At 37.1% G+C, this 18036-nt stretch overlaps 1 protein-coding gene across 10 annotated transcripts in view; it reads right to left on the bottom strand.

Moving 5' to 3' along the window:
- Positions 1 to 4902: 4902 nt before the first annotated feature.
- NEBL (nebulette) overlaps positions 4903 to 18036 on the bottom strand; it is a 389725-nt gene continuing 376591 nt past the window's right edge. For all 10 annotated transcript variants that reach the window (XM_019665141.1, XM_019665135.1, XM_019665136.1 and 7 more), the window contains 2 exons: positions 12772 to 12878; positions 4903 to 10247 (listed from right to left, as the gene is read on the bottom strand). In XM_019665141.1, the coding sequence (XP_019520686.1) occupies positions 10071 to 10247; positions 12772 to 12878 (284 nt within the window). In that variant the 3' untranslated portion in view covers positions 4903 to 10070. The remainder of the gene's footprint in view (positions 10248 to 12771; positions 12879 to 18036) is intronic.

The raw sequence follows: 18036 nt of genomic DNA on the forward strand, positions 1-18036 counted from the left end.
TGGGATGAGGATATTTTCTGCTGATAACTCCCATCCACCCCAACCAAGCATAATCTAAATCTTTGATCAGTGCATAAATATAATTAAGTCTGTCAAATTCTTAAGGGTTAGAAATGACAAAACTACAATTTTAGGGCTGCAGGCATGATCAAGTAACTTACAAGATCTGACAATTAAGTTCGCGAAGTTGTTGCAATGATGTTGCTAATCTTTTTAGATATATATTCATTATGAATTTGTACCAACTGGACAAACAGCTAAACAACTTTATTATTTGGAAGTGCTGAAAAGCCTGCGTGAAAAAGTTAATATGACCTGACCTTTTCACCAACAATTCATGGCTCTTGCAGCATGATAACATACCAGCTCACACAGTACTGTCTGTGAGTTTTTAGCCAGAAAAAAATAACTGTATTGGAACACCCTCCCTACTCACCTGATTGGCCCCCAATTACTTCTTTCTTTACCCGAAGATAAAGGAAATATTGAAAGGAAGACATTTTGATGACATTCAGGACATGAAGGGTAATCTGACAACAGCTCTGATAGCCATTCCAGAAAAAGAGTTGCAAAATTGCTTTGAAGGGTGGACTAGGTGCTGGTGTTGGTGCATAGCTTCCCAAGGGGAGTACTTCAGAGGTGACCATAGTGATATTCAACAATGAGATATGTAGCATTTTTTCTAGGGTGCGTTCATGAACTTAACTGTCTGACCTTGTACATCAAGACGAGAAGCCCTATTCAAAGTTCAGAAAATGTTTCAGTTTCCTTCAAATCCCAGACTTTTTAATGATACCAAGAGGCTGGTACAATATATATATATTTTTTTAAGCTGAGCCATCCTGCCACCTGTTGGCAGCTCAGCTCAGGCTGGGACTCGAAACGCTGTTGCTCAGAGCTCGCACTCTTCAGCGAGCTCTTAACCAACTGAGCCACTCAGCTGGCCCTGTAATTATTGTTCTCATACCATAAACATCTTTGATTTGCCTGCATAGAAAATAAATCACCATAAGAACTATCCTCTCCCCCTACTTCCATGTCTTTCGAGACATCAAGCATAGAAAATGGAAAAAAAAATCTGACTGTGTCCATCCTTGGTTTTCCAGCGGGAAGATGACCATAGGCAGAGACAAGCCATGTCACCTGGACCACTGGAGATAGTTCTCAGACACACCTAGAAGGAACCTGCACAGGTGAGTCACAAAAAATGCATTTGTCCCCCAGTCTTTTCAGACACCTCTTCTCCCACCCCACCACCTCACCCCCTAAAATTAATGTAAACAAGTGGGAATATGGTTTGTAAACAAAAAATACTATGTGTTGTTATGATACAGTTAACCCTTGAACAATACGGATTTTAACTGCACGGATCCACTTATACGTAGATTTTTTTCAATAAACATTGGAAAAAAATTTGGAACAATTCAAAAAAACTCACAGAAGAACTGCATAGCCTGGAAATATTTTTTTTAAAAATGAGAAAAAAGTTAAGTATTTATCCATGAATGCATAAAATATATGTATGTATTTCTCTTCCTTATGATTTTAATAACACTTTCTTTTCTCTAGCTTACTTAATTGTAAGAATACAGTATTTAATACATACAACATAAAATGTGTTAATTGACTATGTTATCTGTAAGGCTTCTGGTCAACAGTACACTTTTAGTAGTTAAGTTTCTGGGGAGTCAAAAGTTACACGTGGATTTTCAACTAAGTGGGGAAGTCAGTGTCCCTAACCTGTGTTGTTCAAGGGTTAACTGTAAAAATATGACACTATAGTTGGATCATTGGTGCTACCGTTTTCCTAAAAGTAGCAACATAACAAAAAGTTGTAGGGGTTTAGAAATCACTTTTTGTGGCAGCATCTTGAAAGTCAAAACATTTCTTTCTAAAAGACTGATGTACATAAAGCCAGGAAATATTTGCAAATATCAATGTGTGTTCCCACAACAAGCATTTTATTAGGCATCGATTAGGAGAACCAAATACATCCAAAATATTATCAATGATTAATTTAAATGAGGCAAGTGTACCCAAGATAAAGTGTGCAAACATACTGTCAGGCTTTTAAAGGAGGCAGATGTTCAAATTTCTTGCTAGAATTCTATAAGCAAAGCCACGATTTACCTCAGAGCAAGGACTTATATATAATTACCAACAACTTTTTTGCACTGTGAGTAATCTTTCTCTGTGTTGTCCAGTTAATGTAGCAAGTCTAACTCATATCACATATTAGATGAGAATAACAATCCCCAAATCTGTGAAATCTAAAATGGGAGAGAACAGCATTTTAATCATTTTAATAATGGTTCTGCTGCCGAATGTACAACATAAACTCCAATAAGCACACGTTTTCCAAAAATATTCAGGGAGGAGGTAAGGACACAGGAAAAGCCTACGTAATAACCAATTATCCAAAAAAGGAAATGAAGTATTCCTCATCTGCAAAACTTTGTTTATACAACTAACTCTGCAACCTGCTGGGTCTTTTTTAAAAGGGAGTAAGTTATAATTAGAATAATAAAAGGGTAGTTCATACACATCAATTTATGCACATGCATAAATTCTGTCCACACAGAATGTATTAAAAATCTGAAAACCCTGCCACTGCTACATAAATTTAAATTTGGGAGTGGACTGGAGTACCTGTTACTAGCTGCCATTGACTCAATGCTCCCATGGGTCTTAATGCTTTGGTGGACAGAAACTGTTCTCAGTGCAGATTCAGAACTCAGTTCTAACAGCGGCTCCTCAAAGAAGTCTACACCCTCCCACAAGTTCGCAGATCGCTCCTTCTCAGCTACAAGAACGCAGGGCACACCAGGCTTCCCTTTCATAACATCTCCTAAACTGCAATTAAGCAGTTAATTACCTAAGTCTACATGAGTACACACAAGTATATAGATACATATCCTTAGTTGTTTAATATCAGTCTCCCCCTACTAATATGTAAAAGCTTTATGAGGAAAGTTCCTATGTTCTGTTCCTTGAGTTGCATAAACACTGAGTAAATATATGTTAAATGAATAAATGACCATTTTCACCTTCATTCACCTTCATCAAGAGCTATTACGGAGTAAGCCTGGAAAACTGAGGTATTTCTGAAAGCGTGGCAAAAACAATTCAACTTTTATCCTAGACCACCAGTGCCGATGTCACTCTGTAAGGTAGCCACAGTCACCCCCTTGTTCCTTGCTAAAGTTCTTGTGCAGCCCCCTTCAAGGGCACCTGGGCAGCCTATAGCTCAGTAACCACAGTCCAGTCAGCTGTGACCAGAGTGGGGACATCAGGGGAGATAAAGTTAATTTGTGTCATGGCCTTGGATAGCAACTGTCTGGACAAAGGCAGAAAGTGTGGCTATCCTGGGTCAAGATCCAGAAACTAATTCATTTAACATGCAATCTAATAACTAAATTTAGGATGCACAAAAGTGTGTACAATGATTACTATCATACACATTTTTTTCAGGTAGAATAACCGAAGTTCAGATTTACCTCTTTCTCTATGTATCTCCTCTATTATCCTCTTTCATGTTTGCTACTTTAAAAAAAAAAAAGTGAAAGGTGGCAAAGATCAAATGTCATGGTCTAAATACAAAATCACTAACTGGGTGCTCTGTTCTAATATTGACTTTTCACCCTGCAAACCTATTTTCTCATTCTATTTTTCATCAGAACCCTGCTGCTCCCAAATACAAGTATAATAGACAAAGGCATGAAAATGTTGCTTCAAACCACAGAAATTAGCTGAAGTTCCCATTTGGACCACATCCAGTTTTCTGCCATCACAAAACTCTTATTCAATCCTGTTTAGGAGAAGCAGATTACATAGAGAAAGGAACAAAACTTTCCTTTTATCTACTTTTTAATTTATTATGTCTGAGTATTTTTGGAAAACGTTATTTTGGTTGACTTCGGGTGGTTATGTATGTCTCAATTACCTATAAAAGTAACTTCACAAATTTTTAAGTTAATAAAATTATAAGCATAGTATATTCAAAACCTAAATTATTTTCATTTAGAAAAAGAAAATCTTGCTAAGTAATTTATTTCTCTGTGGCTTGGGTTCCAAGGAGTAGACTTATTATCATGGAGGGGAAAAAATCTTGGAGGGAGAAAAAGATAGTAAATTCTGCAAACAAACAAATAAATAAATGTTTTGTAATTTGAAATATTGCTATGTTTGATGATTACTATCATACACATGTTCATTTCATACTTTTGGAATAAAAAAAAAGAAAATTCAAGGTTAGAAAGAAGTGTTTATTCTATGAGCAAGTGTCCTAAATGTGTCATCTGCACAGTTTATCAGTTTATAATTAGGAGAACTTATCAAAAGGTGCTTCTACAAAATAATGCAATAGAGCTAAGATTCTGGTGTCAGTAGATTTATATGGGGGTAAAAATAGGGACTAACTCACTTTTTCCAACTATGGGAACATTAGAAAGAAAAGCAATTATGTTCTATAATAAATGAGCCATTCTTAGCTGAGAAATCACAGCATCGTCCTGTTTCATGTACTTAATTTGCGCATTTTCTATTCTTTGCTCCAAGCTGTTTCTTTCATCTGACAAGTTCAAGAAAATTAAAATTGTGCTGTTGAGGACATATGAGGGGTTTAATCTTGAAAGAAGTGAACTACAAAGATATATTATTGTAGTACTTTGATATAAAGTCAGAAAGATACTGAGCTTTAAAAAGCGTAGTCTTGTTGTCCTTTAAAACGAAGTCTATTTTGGGGAGGAAGACACATTTTGAATGACTCAGCAATGCAAGTCGCTGAAGCCAACATACATACCTTCGATGAGATTTGATGTGAGCTGTTACGATAGACCTAACACCTGAATATTATCAATAACCCATGCTCCAAGAAACCAAGGTGAGAATCAACAAGTGGGACCATTTTGTTATATCCTGCATTTATTTAAGCAAACCGAACATGTAGAGATAGGAAATTAAAGCATTATAATGTCTTACAAATACAGAAAGAAGACAGAATAATAATACCCTGGAGACAGTGCATCTGAAAACGCAGTTCTGTCATAGGAGAACATTTGCAGGGACCACACTGATGCCATGGCCAACACATCCATCCATCCTTCTCGTTACATCATTCAAGTACTTTTAATAGATAAATCAGTGATTTGCTTTTAAACGAATAATAATACTCATGATTATGGTAGCCTTGAAGGGTTTGTGAGTGACTATACTATACATATGTGATGCTGAGCTGCATTTGTCATTTCAATGCCACTGTACATTATGCGGAGGGAAATGATGTCTTATTACACAATTACTGTGACATCCACTGAAATGTGAACTAGTTTGCATAGGTTAGTCCTTTGGGCAGCACGATGTTGCTCTAGTCCACCAAGGCTTAAAGATTCACAGTGTAGAGGAAAGAAACATGAATTAAAGCATTTCTACTAAAATATATTTTAATAGCTGGTATTAACAATTTGCATAACAAGGCCAAATTATAGGAATAACATTGTGTTGCTCTGTAAGTCCCTTCATTGGAAAGACATTGTTTCCTTCAAAACCGTAAGCTCTCAAAGCTAGTAAAATCTTGCAAATTCATCATCGACCACAATTCTACATATTTTGAAGCAAACAGAAGCCAAACTGCACAATGACTCAATTTTGCATTTTTATCACAGGTCAAAGACCAACAGTTCCACACCATGCCTATAACACATTTGTTGTTTCTAAATGCTGAGCGTTCATTGTGTGGACACTGAAGAATGACACAGATTTCTCTTTTCCTTTAAGCAAATCTTTCTTAATAGCAACTGGATTACAAAGAAGTATATACTACGCAAACTGGATACCATATATCAAACACAAAAAGCAGTGGAACTCCCATGAATACACTAAAGCAGTATGGACATTTGGGGAGGAAATTTGCCCTGGTGATCCTTCCAGGATTGTGGATTGCAGAAGTTTAAACATCATGGAATGATGGCCACAGAAGCATCATCCAATGTCTTGATTTTTTTGATTATCAATCATTGGCAGCTGCCTGGACAGGACCCTAATGGGCATGGAATATTTCAGAAGGAGACTTTCAGTTTAGCATTCACGTGCAGAACTTTTTACTTAACTAAAGCGTTCTCATCTCCATGTCACATTACCCAAAACAAGCACACTCCAGCCACTTTTGGATTATCAGAAGCAAAGAGCTAAACTATCATGAATGTATGAAGTGAATTTCATCTGTGTCATGAATTCAGTCTCATAACATAATTCTTCTATCTCACAATAGGTGTTTTAGATCTCAAACCTAAAGTTAATGTGTATGCATCTTAACTAGATATACATCCACAAAGAACCTTTCAGAAATAGATGGAAGAAGTCAGTGTTCTCTAAAGTTCTAAACCTTTAGAGGTAAAAGACAAGCAGCTATCACCTTTCATATCTGTCAGGGGCATCACATTTCCCCACCACAAAAATACCAATTGTGTATAATAAAATATTACTATAGAATAGGCAGAAGCTTGCTTGCTTGCTTTTCATTCCAAGACCAAGTGGATAAACCAGGGTAATCAAAAAGGCACCTATTTTTTTAATATATCTATATTATAATTTTGGTATAAACTATAACCACTTCCTATAGGGATGTGTTATTAAAGGATCACACACATTTTCTTTATCTTTTCATTAAAAACATTCCACTGGAGATGGATAAGCCCGGAAAAAAGGATGCATCTCCTGAACTTCCACTGCTTTAGAAAAGTCAACTTCCCGCCCCCTAGAGAGTTGTCAAGCTCAACAGGGAGAGGATAAGGAAAGAAAGACTGGCAAAACTGTGAAAACTGCATCTTCATCTTCAAGCAATGAACCCAGGGGCAAGAGGGGGGCTGCTCTAGTCTCATCCATCTTCATACAAGGTGTTCTTGGGAATTGTGCTTGCAAATTCCTGTGTGGTGTGTGCAGGTGGGGGGAGGCCTGAGAAGAGACTGGGACAGCTGACAACCAGATAAATATTTCAGCCCGGGCTACACTGCGCATGTGTAAACAATAACAAGAAGACACAAAGGCATGGTGTCACCACAGGTTAGAGATAGAAAGCTTTCCCAGAGACCAACAATTAGTAAAAACGTTTACTACAAAAACTTACAACAAAAGCACTATATTCTGTTGCTATGCTTTTCTCCAGAGAGATATGATCCACATACAGTTTTGTTTTGGGAACCCTGCAAACCATATCAAACTGCTCCTTGTGCTTTTATCAGACTGGAAAACACCACAATTTTAGAAAATCAGGTGCATGCTCTCTATAAAGTCTACTTGAACTTGATTTTTAAAACACGTGTGTTTTAAACCCTTCGTTAGCTGTCAGCATTGTGTATGAGATATCTGTTGTGAAATTGAAGGTGGGGAGGGGGCGAGTGGAAAGTGCAGATGTTGTTCAAGGATGTAGTCTTGAAAACGATGCTGTGACAATAGCACTTTGATATTCTACATATATGTTTCCTAGATTTCTGCTGAGATGCTTAATATCCTGACGAGCTTTGGTAACAATGACAAAACTCTCAAGTTAGAGTGTCAGGAGCATGTGACACCTTGTTCTCCCTCGATCTTTCTTGTAAAATAACTGCCCTCTAGTTAAATTCTGATCAGATCTGAATTCCTAAGAGCTGGAAGCAGAAACTTCTTGGTAGGCAAAGCTTCAACTTTTAGAAGAATTATTCCCCAAATAACTATGACTATTACATTCAGTGAATCTGATTTTGAAATCAGTGAATGAGAGAAAACAATGAAACATCAAGCTGCTACTTTATGGTAACTTTCCCCATTATAATCATTTTAAGTTAGTTTCCTTTCAGCTTCCTATAAATGTGCTATTTATCAAAAATTGTACCTGTCCTACATTTAGTCTGCAAATTTAATCAACAACTACTCCTTTTTATAATCACGAGAAGAGGTCTGTCTGGGTGAAACATAAATATTTACTTAAAATATAATAAAATTGAGCAAGCTTATTTCCCTCATTTTAACGCACAGGAACTTCTGCAAGAATACTGCAAGTTCGGCTTGTGTTTGTAGGTGTGTGTACAAGACATTAAAACGGATATGGAGTTTAATCAATTTAATCATGACTGGTCATTTCAATGATAGAAATTTAGTCAAGCTCATTATTTGGAAATCTGTAAAGCCCCTAAAAAAAATCTCTAGCAATTTGCCTGAATTTTTCTTAAATTTTTTTTTAATTTTCAATTACAGTTGACATACTGAATTTTTCTCCTTTCAATTTTATGTCAGTGTCATGTAAATGCAACTTGCATGTAATTAATGTTATTTTATTTACTCTTTTAGCTGGATAGAACGAAATTATGAATTCTCGAAAGTATTTGCTAGCCTTTCAATGGTGTAAATGAATTAACATCTGCCTTTGGACTAGTAAAGATTTCAATAAGAAATATTTTACAGGATATTTTGTTCATTACTTTGAATGTATCATATATGGTAGCTATACCCAAGACCTATACATTTTAATACATTTTTGTAACTTTTTCAGTTTCTTTCCAATTATGAGTCAGATTCTACATAAATGCTACCCTGTTGCAGGCCCCAATAAATGACAATCAGAAAAACAAAGTTGCTGATGGACATTAATCGCTTAGGTGATCTTGACTGTGGACTCCAGGTGAAACTCCATGACCCATCCACAATGGCTGCAGTCATGGCTAGGAAACCAGCAGGGAACTGCAAGGTCACTCCTCTGAAAATCAAAATCTGACCATTTCTTTTTTTAGTGAACAACCTGTTGGGCCTGTACCTAAAATCCCTGATGATATCCCTATCTCACCCCTTGAATGCAATTTTGAAAATAAAAAGCAGAAAGTGGGAAGTCTTTCCTGTGACAGGTGTCAGCGGCTAGGTCTCCATTCCAGAATTGAATATCATTTCCCAGAATAAGAAACTAGATCATCTCTGTTTGTGAAGTTGGTAACTTGTTGTTTGCTGGTTTTCTCCAGCACACTCCATGTCCCACTTTGTCACCGGCTCATGTTAAGTTTTCTTAACTTTTAAATCAACAGAGGCATTAAGTTAATGAAAGCTGTTCAATAAACACCTAAATCACTTATTTACTAGAGTAGACATCTATATCCTAAGGTGTAAATCCTTCAAAACTAGAGTGCAATGCAGCAGGAGAATCTTAAGCAACTTTTCAAAATATGTTTTTCTGATGAGCTGGCAACTAGAGGAAAGGCTTTTTAGGTATCAGCCACACTTTTTGCTGCAGTAACAGGAATGGGCGGTGCAGCTGCTTATGTTACACAAGCTTGAACCTACACGGCATGCAACAGGGTAAAGGCTATTAGGGAAATAATAGAGATGACCTTAAATTGGCCCTTTGCAGAGTAGCTGTGAAGTTATTTGGTCCGGTCATTCTGTGGAGCCAAGCATACACTTGGTTCCATAGAATGTAAATGGGGATAGGTACACATGAGAAATAAATAGAACCACATCAGCCAAGGAAACAAAAACAAAAAAATTTCTTTGTTCAGTAGAAATTTCTAAGTCCCTAAGGCCACCAGTCAATATAATCTTAACCAAACTGTCATTCTGCCACTACTTACATTTATCATATTAGGCATTTTCCACTGGAATTGGAAATTGCCTAATGACTCCAAAGCTAAATGGTTTTTAAATTATTGGCTGTGTTACTGAATTGAGAGAATTGGCTCCTGGTGATTCCAAAGTGACAGCTAAGAAGTTTCAGATACTTCTTACATTTACGTGACAATCAACATTTCTATTAAAGTCTACAAAAATACATTTCCCAGAAGGGTTCAATAGCCAGTCAAAAGAAACCAATAACACAATTAGCAGCACCAGGTCTCCAGACCTAATTATTTTGTTTATAGGAATTCCTGAAAATGCTGTTGTTTTCAGCCCAGAAGTCACTCCTTCTTCCTGGTACCTGGGTGGCTAATTGTCAAAGTAAGGATAGATTATTGGAAAATAACTGCCAAGTTGTCTTAAAAGTATCTTCTATCTTTTAAAAAGATTAGGTTTAGTGTACATTAGAATAAAGCTGAAAGGGCAAGGAGAAACAATTAATTAACAAACTCAATGTAATTTGCTGGAAGCATCCCAGTTTTCCCTGTTCTCTGCACGGTGCCATACATCCAGCCGTCATCGATGGGTTGCACGTTGACGATGTAGTCACCGTCCCTGAAGGAGACCTCATCTTCGTCCTGGGCGCTGTAATCATACATGGCTCGGTAGGTCCTCTGAGAAAGGAAAGACACCACGATGAATACCAACATAGTCACGGCCACAAATGCCAATCACAACAAACCAACTGACACATAAAGTAAACTATTCAGAATGTTTCCAAGTACATTTATTTCTGGAGATCTCTCAACCAGAGCCTAGTGTCCTCCTTATGCTCATCTCAAGTTTACTAGGCTAGCAAAAAGCATAATACTGGGGGGCCAGAACAGGGACAGTGCAAGCCACTAAAGACAATAGCTAGTCCATCAAAAAGTAAGCTTTGAAACAGTAAGGCCCATATCCCCCCAGCCTCAGCTAAACCCAGAGACCTCAGATGACACAGACTGTCCCCTAGTCCACAGTCTTCAGAGAACAAAACCTGTCACAGTGGCAGACAGATCCAAGTCATTGTCAAATCACTGCAACTGGTCCCCTGGCAGAGGCAATGAACTTTTCTTAAACAGATACCAAGAATTTTTGTTTCCTCTTAAAAATGCATAAAACAAATAAATAAAAGGAAAAATCAATAATATATTCATTTTATTGGTTTTTGTATCATAGTGGTAGAAATCTAGCATATAAGCATTCTAAATATTAAGGTACATGTAACTAAATCTTTGTTATAATGAGGAAAATGTTTGCTTCCTGGCTCCAAACTATATTACAAAGCTATATGTCATCAAAACAGTATGGTATGGGCATAAAAACAGATACATAAATCAAAATGAAACAAAATAGAGAGGCCAGAAATAAACCTATGCACATACGGTCAATTAATTTATGACAAAGGAGCCAAGAATATACAATGGGGAAAGGACAATCTCTCCAATAAATGGTGTTGGGAACACTGGACAGCCACATGCAAAAGGATGAAACTGGGCCACTATTTTATGCTATACACAAAAATTAACTCAAAAGGGATTAAAGACTTGAATGTAAGACCTGAAACCATAAGACTCCTAGAAAAAAACACAGGCGGTAAGCTCCTTGACACAGGTAGGTCTTGGAAATGACTGTTTGGATTCGACACCAAAAGCAAAAATAAACAAATAGGACTACATCAAACTAAAAAGCTTCTTCACAGTAAAGGAAACCATCGACAAAATGAAAAGGCAGCCTACCTCATGGGAGAAAATATTTGCAAATCATATATCTGACAACGAGTTAATATCCAAAATATAAATTGACTTTTACTATACTTGTTTTCATTTAAGGCCAAAAGTTTAGCTAATATGTAACATCAGAACATCTCAAAATCAAGTGAATTCATAAACGGAGGAAACTGGCTGAGACACAAGAATTTGAGAGCGAGTAAAGATAACTTTCAAGTGGCGGGGGTAGGGGTCCGGGAGGGCATGTGTTCCCAAGTTCTCCAGCGAAGGCCAGTGACTATGTCAGGAGCTTGGTGAAGGATGAGATGTCACATTTGACTAAATGACCTCAAACACTGCTTCCAAACGTTACATTTAATGAACGAATCAATACTTCAAGATTTCCAGTAGGAGGATTCAAAGACATGTTGGATGTGTCATTTAGATTTTAGTGGTCATTTTGATCAAGGTCAAGATTAACTAGTTAATATGACCAAATATTTGTGCTTTCCAGGGTGAATTTGAAAATAATTGGCTAAACCCATCATGAAGTAACAATCAGGATATTGTACTGGTAGATTCTTTGTGTTTTACTGTTTACATGTTTTCACATCATACCTTCCCTTCTCAATGGGTTATAAGATTTTTGCCCCCTTCAAAAGGGTTATCCTAATAGCAGCACATCATTTATCCTTTATATGAAAATGTACATGTCCACTGATAGGATAAAGAAGACGTGGTGTGTATTTATATATATATATATACATATATATATATACACACACACACACACACATATACATGCATATATATGTATACATACAATGAAATATTACTCAGCCATAAAAAAGAATGAAATTGTGCCACTTGCAACAACACACATGGGCCTAGAGGGTATTATGCTAAGTGAAATAAGTCAGACAGAGAAAGATAAAGACAGTACAATTTTGTTTATATGTGGAATCTAAAAATAAACGAACAAGCAAAACAGAAGCAGACTCACAAAGAACAAATGGATGGCTGTTTTTTGGGGGGTGGGGAATGGACGGGGAATGGATGAAAAAGAAAAAGGGTAATGCGAGGCACACATTTCCAGTTATCAAATAAATAAGTCAAAGGATGTAATGGACAGCACAGGGAATAGAATCAACAATATTGTAATAACTGTGTATGGTGACAGATGGGTATTAGGCTTACTGTGGTAACCACAATGTAAGTTATGAAAAATGTGAAATCACTATGTTGTACCTGAAACTAATAGAATATTGTATATCCATTACACATTCATAAATAGTATTTTAAAATATACAATAAATAAAAATCATTTCAGCGTTGAAAAAAAGAGGAAGTGTTCAATATTCAATTCAATTCTATTCCATATGTATTTACAGTATTTTGGAGATGACACGAGAAGATCAGGGAAGAAGGAATACTTCAAATCGACACTTACTAGGTTTGGGGAATGCTGCATTGACCTCATGGATGACAGGCTGGTCTGGTGCATGTACCCATAGCCTTGGGAATGGCTTTGCTGGTAGGCCCCGGGAAGCACAGGTGCTGCACATCAAACACACACATCAATTCCTTCAAGCAAGTCTCAAAACACCCCTCCCAACCCTTCCAGTGACTTTGTGCTCGGCTAGAAGCTCCTGAAACAAAATGCCATTTTCAGTGTCATGTGAAATTCGGGTAGTGATGTTATAAACAATCTCTAGATTAGTATACATTTCAGTAATTAAGGACCTATAGAGAATCAGTTTAACATGCAGTTAAAAATATATTAGAAACATTGGTATTACTCTATTGCAGATGCGATGGTAAAAGAACACAAATCCAAAAAATAAATTTCCCATAATCCCTTAACAAAATCATGTTTTCACTTAGCTATGTGATCCTCTTAGGCATTTTTTAAAAAACATATTTAAAGGAATTTAATTGGATTGTCAAACCAATGACAGAGGGTACATGCTTTCACTGGATACTTCTCATATAATGGGATGCTCTGACTATTTCAAAACATACACCTGAATGTTACCTGTATGAAGATGGTAAACATGGCATATATTTAGCAATGTGTGTTTGTTTAGTAGTTCCTAATAAGTCTACACCCTTAAAATAAGCTTTCACTTAGAATATATGGATTTTCCATTTAATTTTGGCTGTAAGTCAAGACTAAATCAGTTAGCTGCATATGTTCTAAAAGCCTGAGAAACCAAACCACTTATAGAATTTCGTAAACATTGTCCTTCTACATCAAAAAAATGTAGTATCAAAATAGTATTCACTTAGTTTGTGCTGTTCTCACCACTGATGTTGACATTCAAAAGACATTGTTCCAGTTTTGAAGAACACTGTATTCTAAAGAAACCAACACAGATGCTAGAAGAAGAAAAAAACTCCACAAAATCAGTAGACATATACTTGTGTGTTTCTCTGTAAGTATCTTTAAGTATTGGTAATCAGAAGCATAGGCTTTAAATGAGGATATTCTAGTAGCATATCCTTCATTGTGCTTTGAATTAATTAAATGCTACATTAGTAAACCTTGTATAATACATGTGCTATGAAAATCCATAACAGGTTGCCATTTTTGTTCAACTAGGTCGAGTATATAGAGTAATTGTCATGGGTTGATTTACTCAGGACAGTTTTTATAATAAAAGAATATAGCAGATGTAATTCTTGGATATTACAAATAATTAATGTTTTATAGGTGGCACATTCATTCTAATGATATATGAGAACATCAAACTTTAAAGATTAATCAGAAAATTACAAATCATTACTATGGTCTCCAGTTAATAAAGATGCTAAGTTGAATGGGATTTTTTTTTACTAGTTCTTGAATTAAGTCATATTACAATGTTGTTACAAACTGTGTGATTTGAAGTCTAGATGTGGCATCAAAGAGAAATTGCCAAGATCTTTACTTGGATTTGTAGCACATTATAAAATTAGTAAAACAGTAAACGTCAGGCGACCTGTTAGCTCAGATGGTTAAAGCACAGGCTCATAACACCAAGGTTGCCGGTTCGATTCCCACATGGGCCAAGCAGTCTGCACCTTCCATAACTAGATTGAAGACAACTACTTGACTTGGAGCTGATAGGCCCTGGAAAAACACACTGTTCCCCAATGAAATTTCTCAAACAAACAAACAAACAAACAAAAAACCGTAAACATCAAATACTTCAGAAAAGTAGCACTTTCTAACATTATCAACTCAATTTAAATACTTAATGTCAAGAGAGATGAAGGATATTGTCATATTTCACTCAGGAAGAAAAAATACTGAAATCCCTATAGCTATCTAGGCCCACTTACTTAGCTGAGTAAAAGAGCCTTTTCTATGTATTGGAAACTTGAAGCATTGACCATTTATTCACTCCCTGGACTCTCAGCATATATTTCTTGAGTTCATGTGTGCACGGGACTTACTACATTGCCTGTCACTTAGTAAACCTCTATAAATGTTAACAATTATCATTTTCCACTATCGTTTTCAAATTATCGTTTTCAAAGCATGCCAGGCATAAAAGGAATGACAAGAACAACTGCCCTCCTAGAGCAGTGATGGCCCTAGACATCTGCCCTTTGCCCAATTAAAGAAATGGCTCTGGATACTTACAGCATTTCCAGTTAAACACATTAGTCAATGATTCCAACTGCATATTCCAGATTGGCACTGCTGAACTGGTTTGTATCCATTAAACACATCATTAATTAATTATTAATCTATTTGTAAATATTAAGATAAATAAATAACCCTGAAAACTTACTTAAAATAAAAATTAAACTTTTAATCCTTTGTTACACTATTTAATTATGACCTTTAAATTTTGGTGTACAGAGTTAAGCACAACCATCTTAAAATATTTTGGGGGAAAAATAACAGGAAAAGACACAAAGAAAAATATTTTAAATATGCTGTAATATGTTTACATTTACACAGTTTGTACATCATAATCACAATAAACATTTATTTCTCACCGTTCTTGAGACTGAGAGTCCAAAATTAAGGCATCAGCAGGTTTGATGTCTGGTGAGATCCCACTTCCTGATTCAAATTACTCTGTCTTTACAGGGCAGAAGGGGGTGACGGAGCTCTCTGGGGTCTCTTTTATAAGTGCACTAAATCTCATTCACGGGGGCTCTACCGCCATGGCCTTGTCATCACCCAAAAGCACCCCCCCCAATACCATCACACTGAGGGTTAAGATTTCAACATGTAGGTTCGCAGGTGGGGACACAAGCATTCAGTCTATAGCAACTGGATAATTATAGACATAACACAGAGAAAATAATTTTGGGGGTTTTCTCATAATCTCATTTATTTAAAAATCCCGAATAAGGAGAAAAATCCTCACAAGTTTTCCAATAAAGAATATAGGATGCAATAAAATTACTGGCGTGTTTTCTAATACTTGTTTATTGTTTTATCATTTAATGCATGTCAAAGAACTTTATGAGGTTTTTTTTATGGGAGGGTAGGACACAGAATTCTATTTAGACAATCACAGGGGAATTTCTAAACTGAATGAAGATACAAATATAAAAGAGAAAGTATGATGAAGATGCTGCTGGTTTTCAACAAAATATTAAATAATGAGCTATATCCTAACTAGATCTCATCTGGGCCATGAGCAAGGTGGTTGAGTGGTAATAAAATAGGCTACGATGTGGACCTTTTTGATCAAATAGCTTTTGTACATGCCATCAAGAGTTCCACGTCAGAACCCCAAGTCCCCACGGCATCTGATTCTCTTCACAAACCACAGGTGGGTACTAAGTCCACAACATTTATGCCTAATACAACAACAAGATGCTATTTGCTGGGGGGGGGGAACAGCCATGGTCATTGGTTACACATTGCTTTTCATGCTACAATGGCATAGTTGACTCTTTTAGGGAGGGTGCAGTTCATAGTGGCCCATGCAGGAATCGAACTGGCAACCTTGGTGTTATCAGCACCATGGTCTAACCAACTGAGCTAACCAGTCACCCCTAACAAGATGCTGTTTTTTAATCTGAGAGAATTCCTAGCACTACAGAAAATTATTTTCCTTCCCTGCAGAAAACAGAAACAAGTGAGATTGCCTCCAGGCGTTAGTTTGTTTGTTTTAATGATAAGCTGTGAATAAACAGCTTCCTAAGAAACAGGCTTGCTACATAATAAACCATCAATAAACAGACTTTCACATAAAAATGAAATGATCTACAACTAAGCTAAAACTAACAAGTTTTAAAAACATGCATACTCATCAGTAGGATAGAAAATAAGTGCTTAACCCTCCGTTGGGCACAACTGATCACACAGATTCATTGCACACAAAGATGCCGCTATGAAATACGTCTTTCTGTACTAAGTCACAAACACGACTGGTGATAGGTTATGGTTCAGGGGGAAGATATGGAAGCAATGAGTCACGATACTTAAGTTAACTGTTAGATATTTGAAAATGTGTGTGCAATGAATCTGTTGTGCCCGATGGAGGGTTAAATGTTGGAAATCATAAATAAAAATAAAAGCAGTCATTACTGTTTCATATGTTAAATTTGAGCTCAGCTACGGGCCATGAATGGTGGGAAAGAAAGAGACAGAAAGAACCAGTTACTTGCAGTGGTTTCCACCCTGGCTGCATATGAAATTCACCTGGGATCTTCTAAAATCACGTTCTGTCCAGGTCCCAGACCAATTAAATCAGAATCTTGGGGGTGGGAATGGGAGGGACTGGACACTTTATTATTTATATATCCCAAGTCAATCAAATGGTCAGCCATAGCGATGAACCACTGAGCTACTGTCAGCCTCCTCCTCCCCCACCTGACAAATTTAGGGGCACATGTGGCCCTATTTATGCTATTCCCAAATTTCTTCTCTCCCCCTGAAATGGTGAATGTTTGTGTTGACACCCCCCATTCATCCGTTGAAACCTACCCTTCAACGTGATGGTATTTGGAGGGTGGGGCCTTTGGGAGGTGATGGGTTATTGGGGTGGAGCCCTCATGAGTCTGATGAGTGGCCTTATGAGAATATGTGGGGGAGCTAGCTAGCTCTCTTTGGGTCAGTTGAGGACGACACAAGGAGAAGACAGTCATCAGCAACTGGACGAGGGGCCTCACCTTTGACTTCCAGCCTCCAGAGCTGCGAGGAATACATTTCCATTGTTTATAATCAATGCAGTCTATGGTATTTTTACAGCAGCTGGAACAGGCTAATACATACCCCTGCCTCAGTATTTGTGGAGGAAAATGTCTACACCTGGGACTCAAGAAGCAACCCGGGATTATGAGAAGAAATGTGAGTCCAGAGGAAACCCATTGGAGAATAATTCCGAGGTTGACATGCAACAGTCCTGGTAAGACAGGCACTAGGAGGCCCCACCAAGGGGGAGCTGGCTAATGGAAGCTGACCATACTTCCCAGGGACAGACCAGAGCAAAACCCAGTCACCATCTGAGAGGAAAGGGGGACCGTGTGGCCAAAAAACGCCTCTGAAAATTAAAAAATTATCTCTCAAGCCGATGCTAGGTTCCTAACAATTTCCTCCTTCTAGACTCCCATATCATCTTTGTTTTAATTTTCTAAGTCTTAGATACATTTTATTCCTGTAAGGTATTGCAAACCTCTTTTAAGAAAATGCAATACACATGGAAATATTTAAGTACCTAGGTACATGTGCCCTGTGAAACTTCATGGGAGAAAGGCTTCACAT

Source organism: Hipposideros armiger, unplaced genomic scaffold (genome assembly GCF_001890085.2).
Source record: "Hipposideros armiger isolate ML-2016 unplaced genomic scaffold, ASM189008v1 scaffold_434, whole genome shotgun sequence".
Lineage (NCBI taxonomy): Eukaryota > Metazoa > Chordata > Mammalia > Chiroptera > Hipposideridae > Hipposideros > Hipposideros armiger.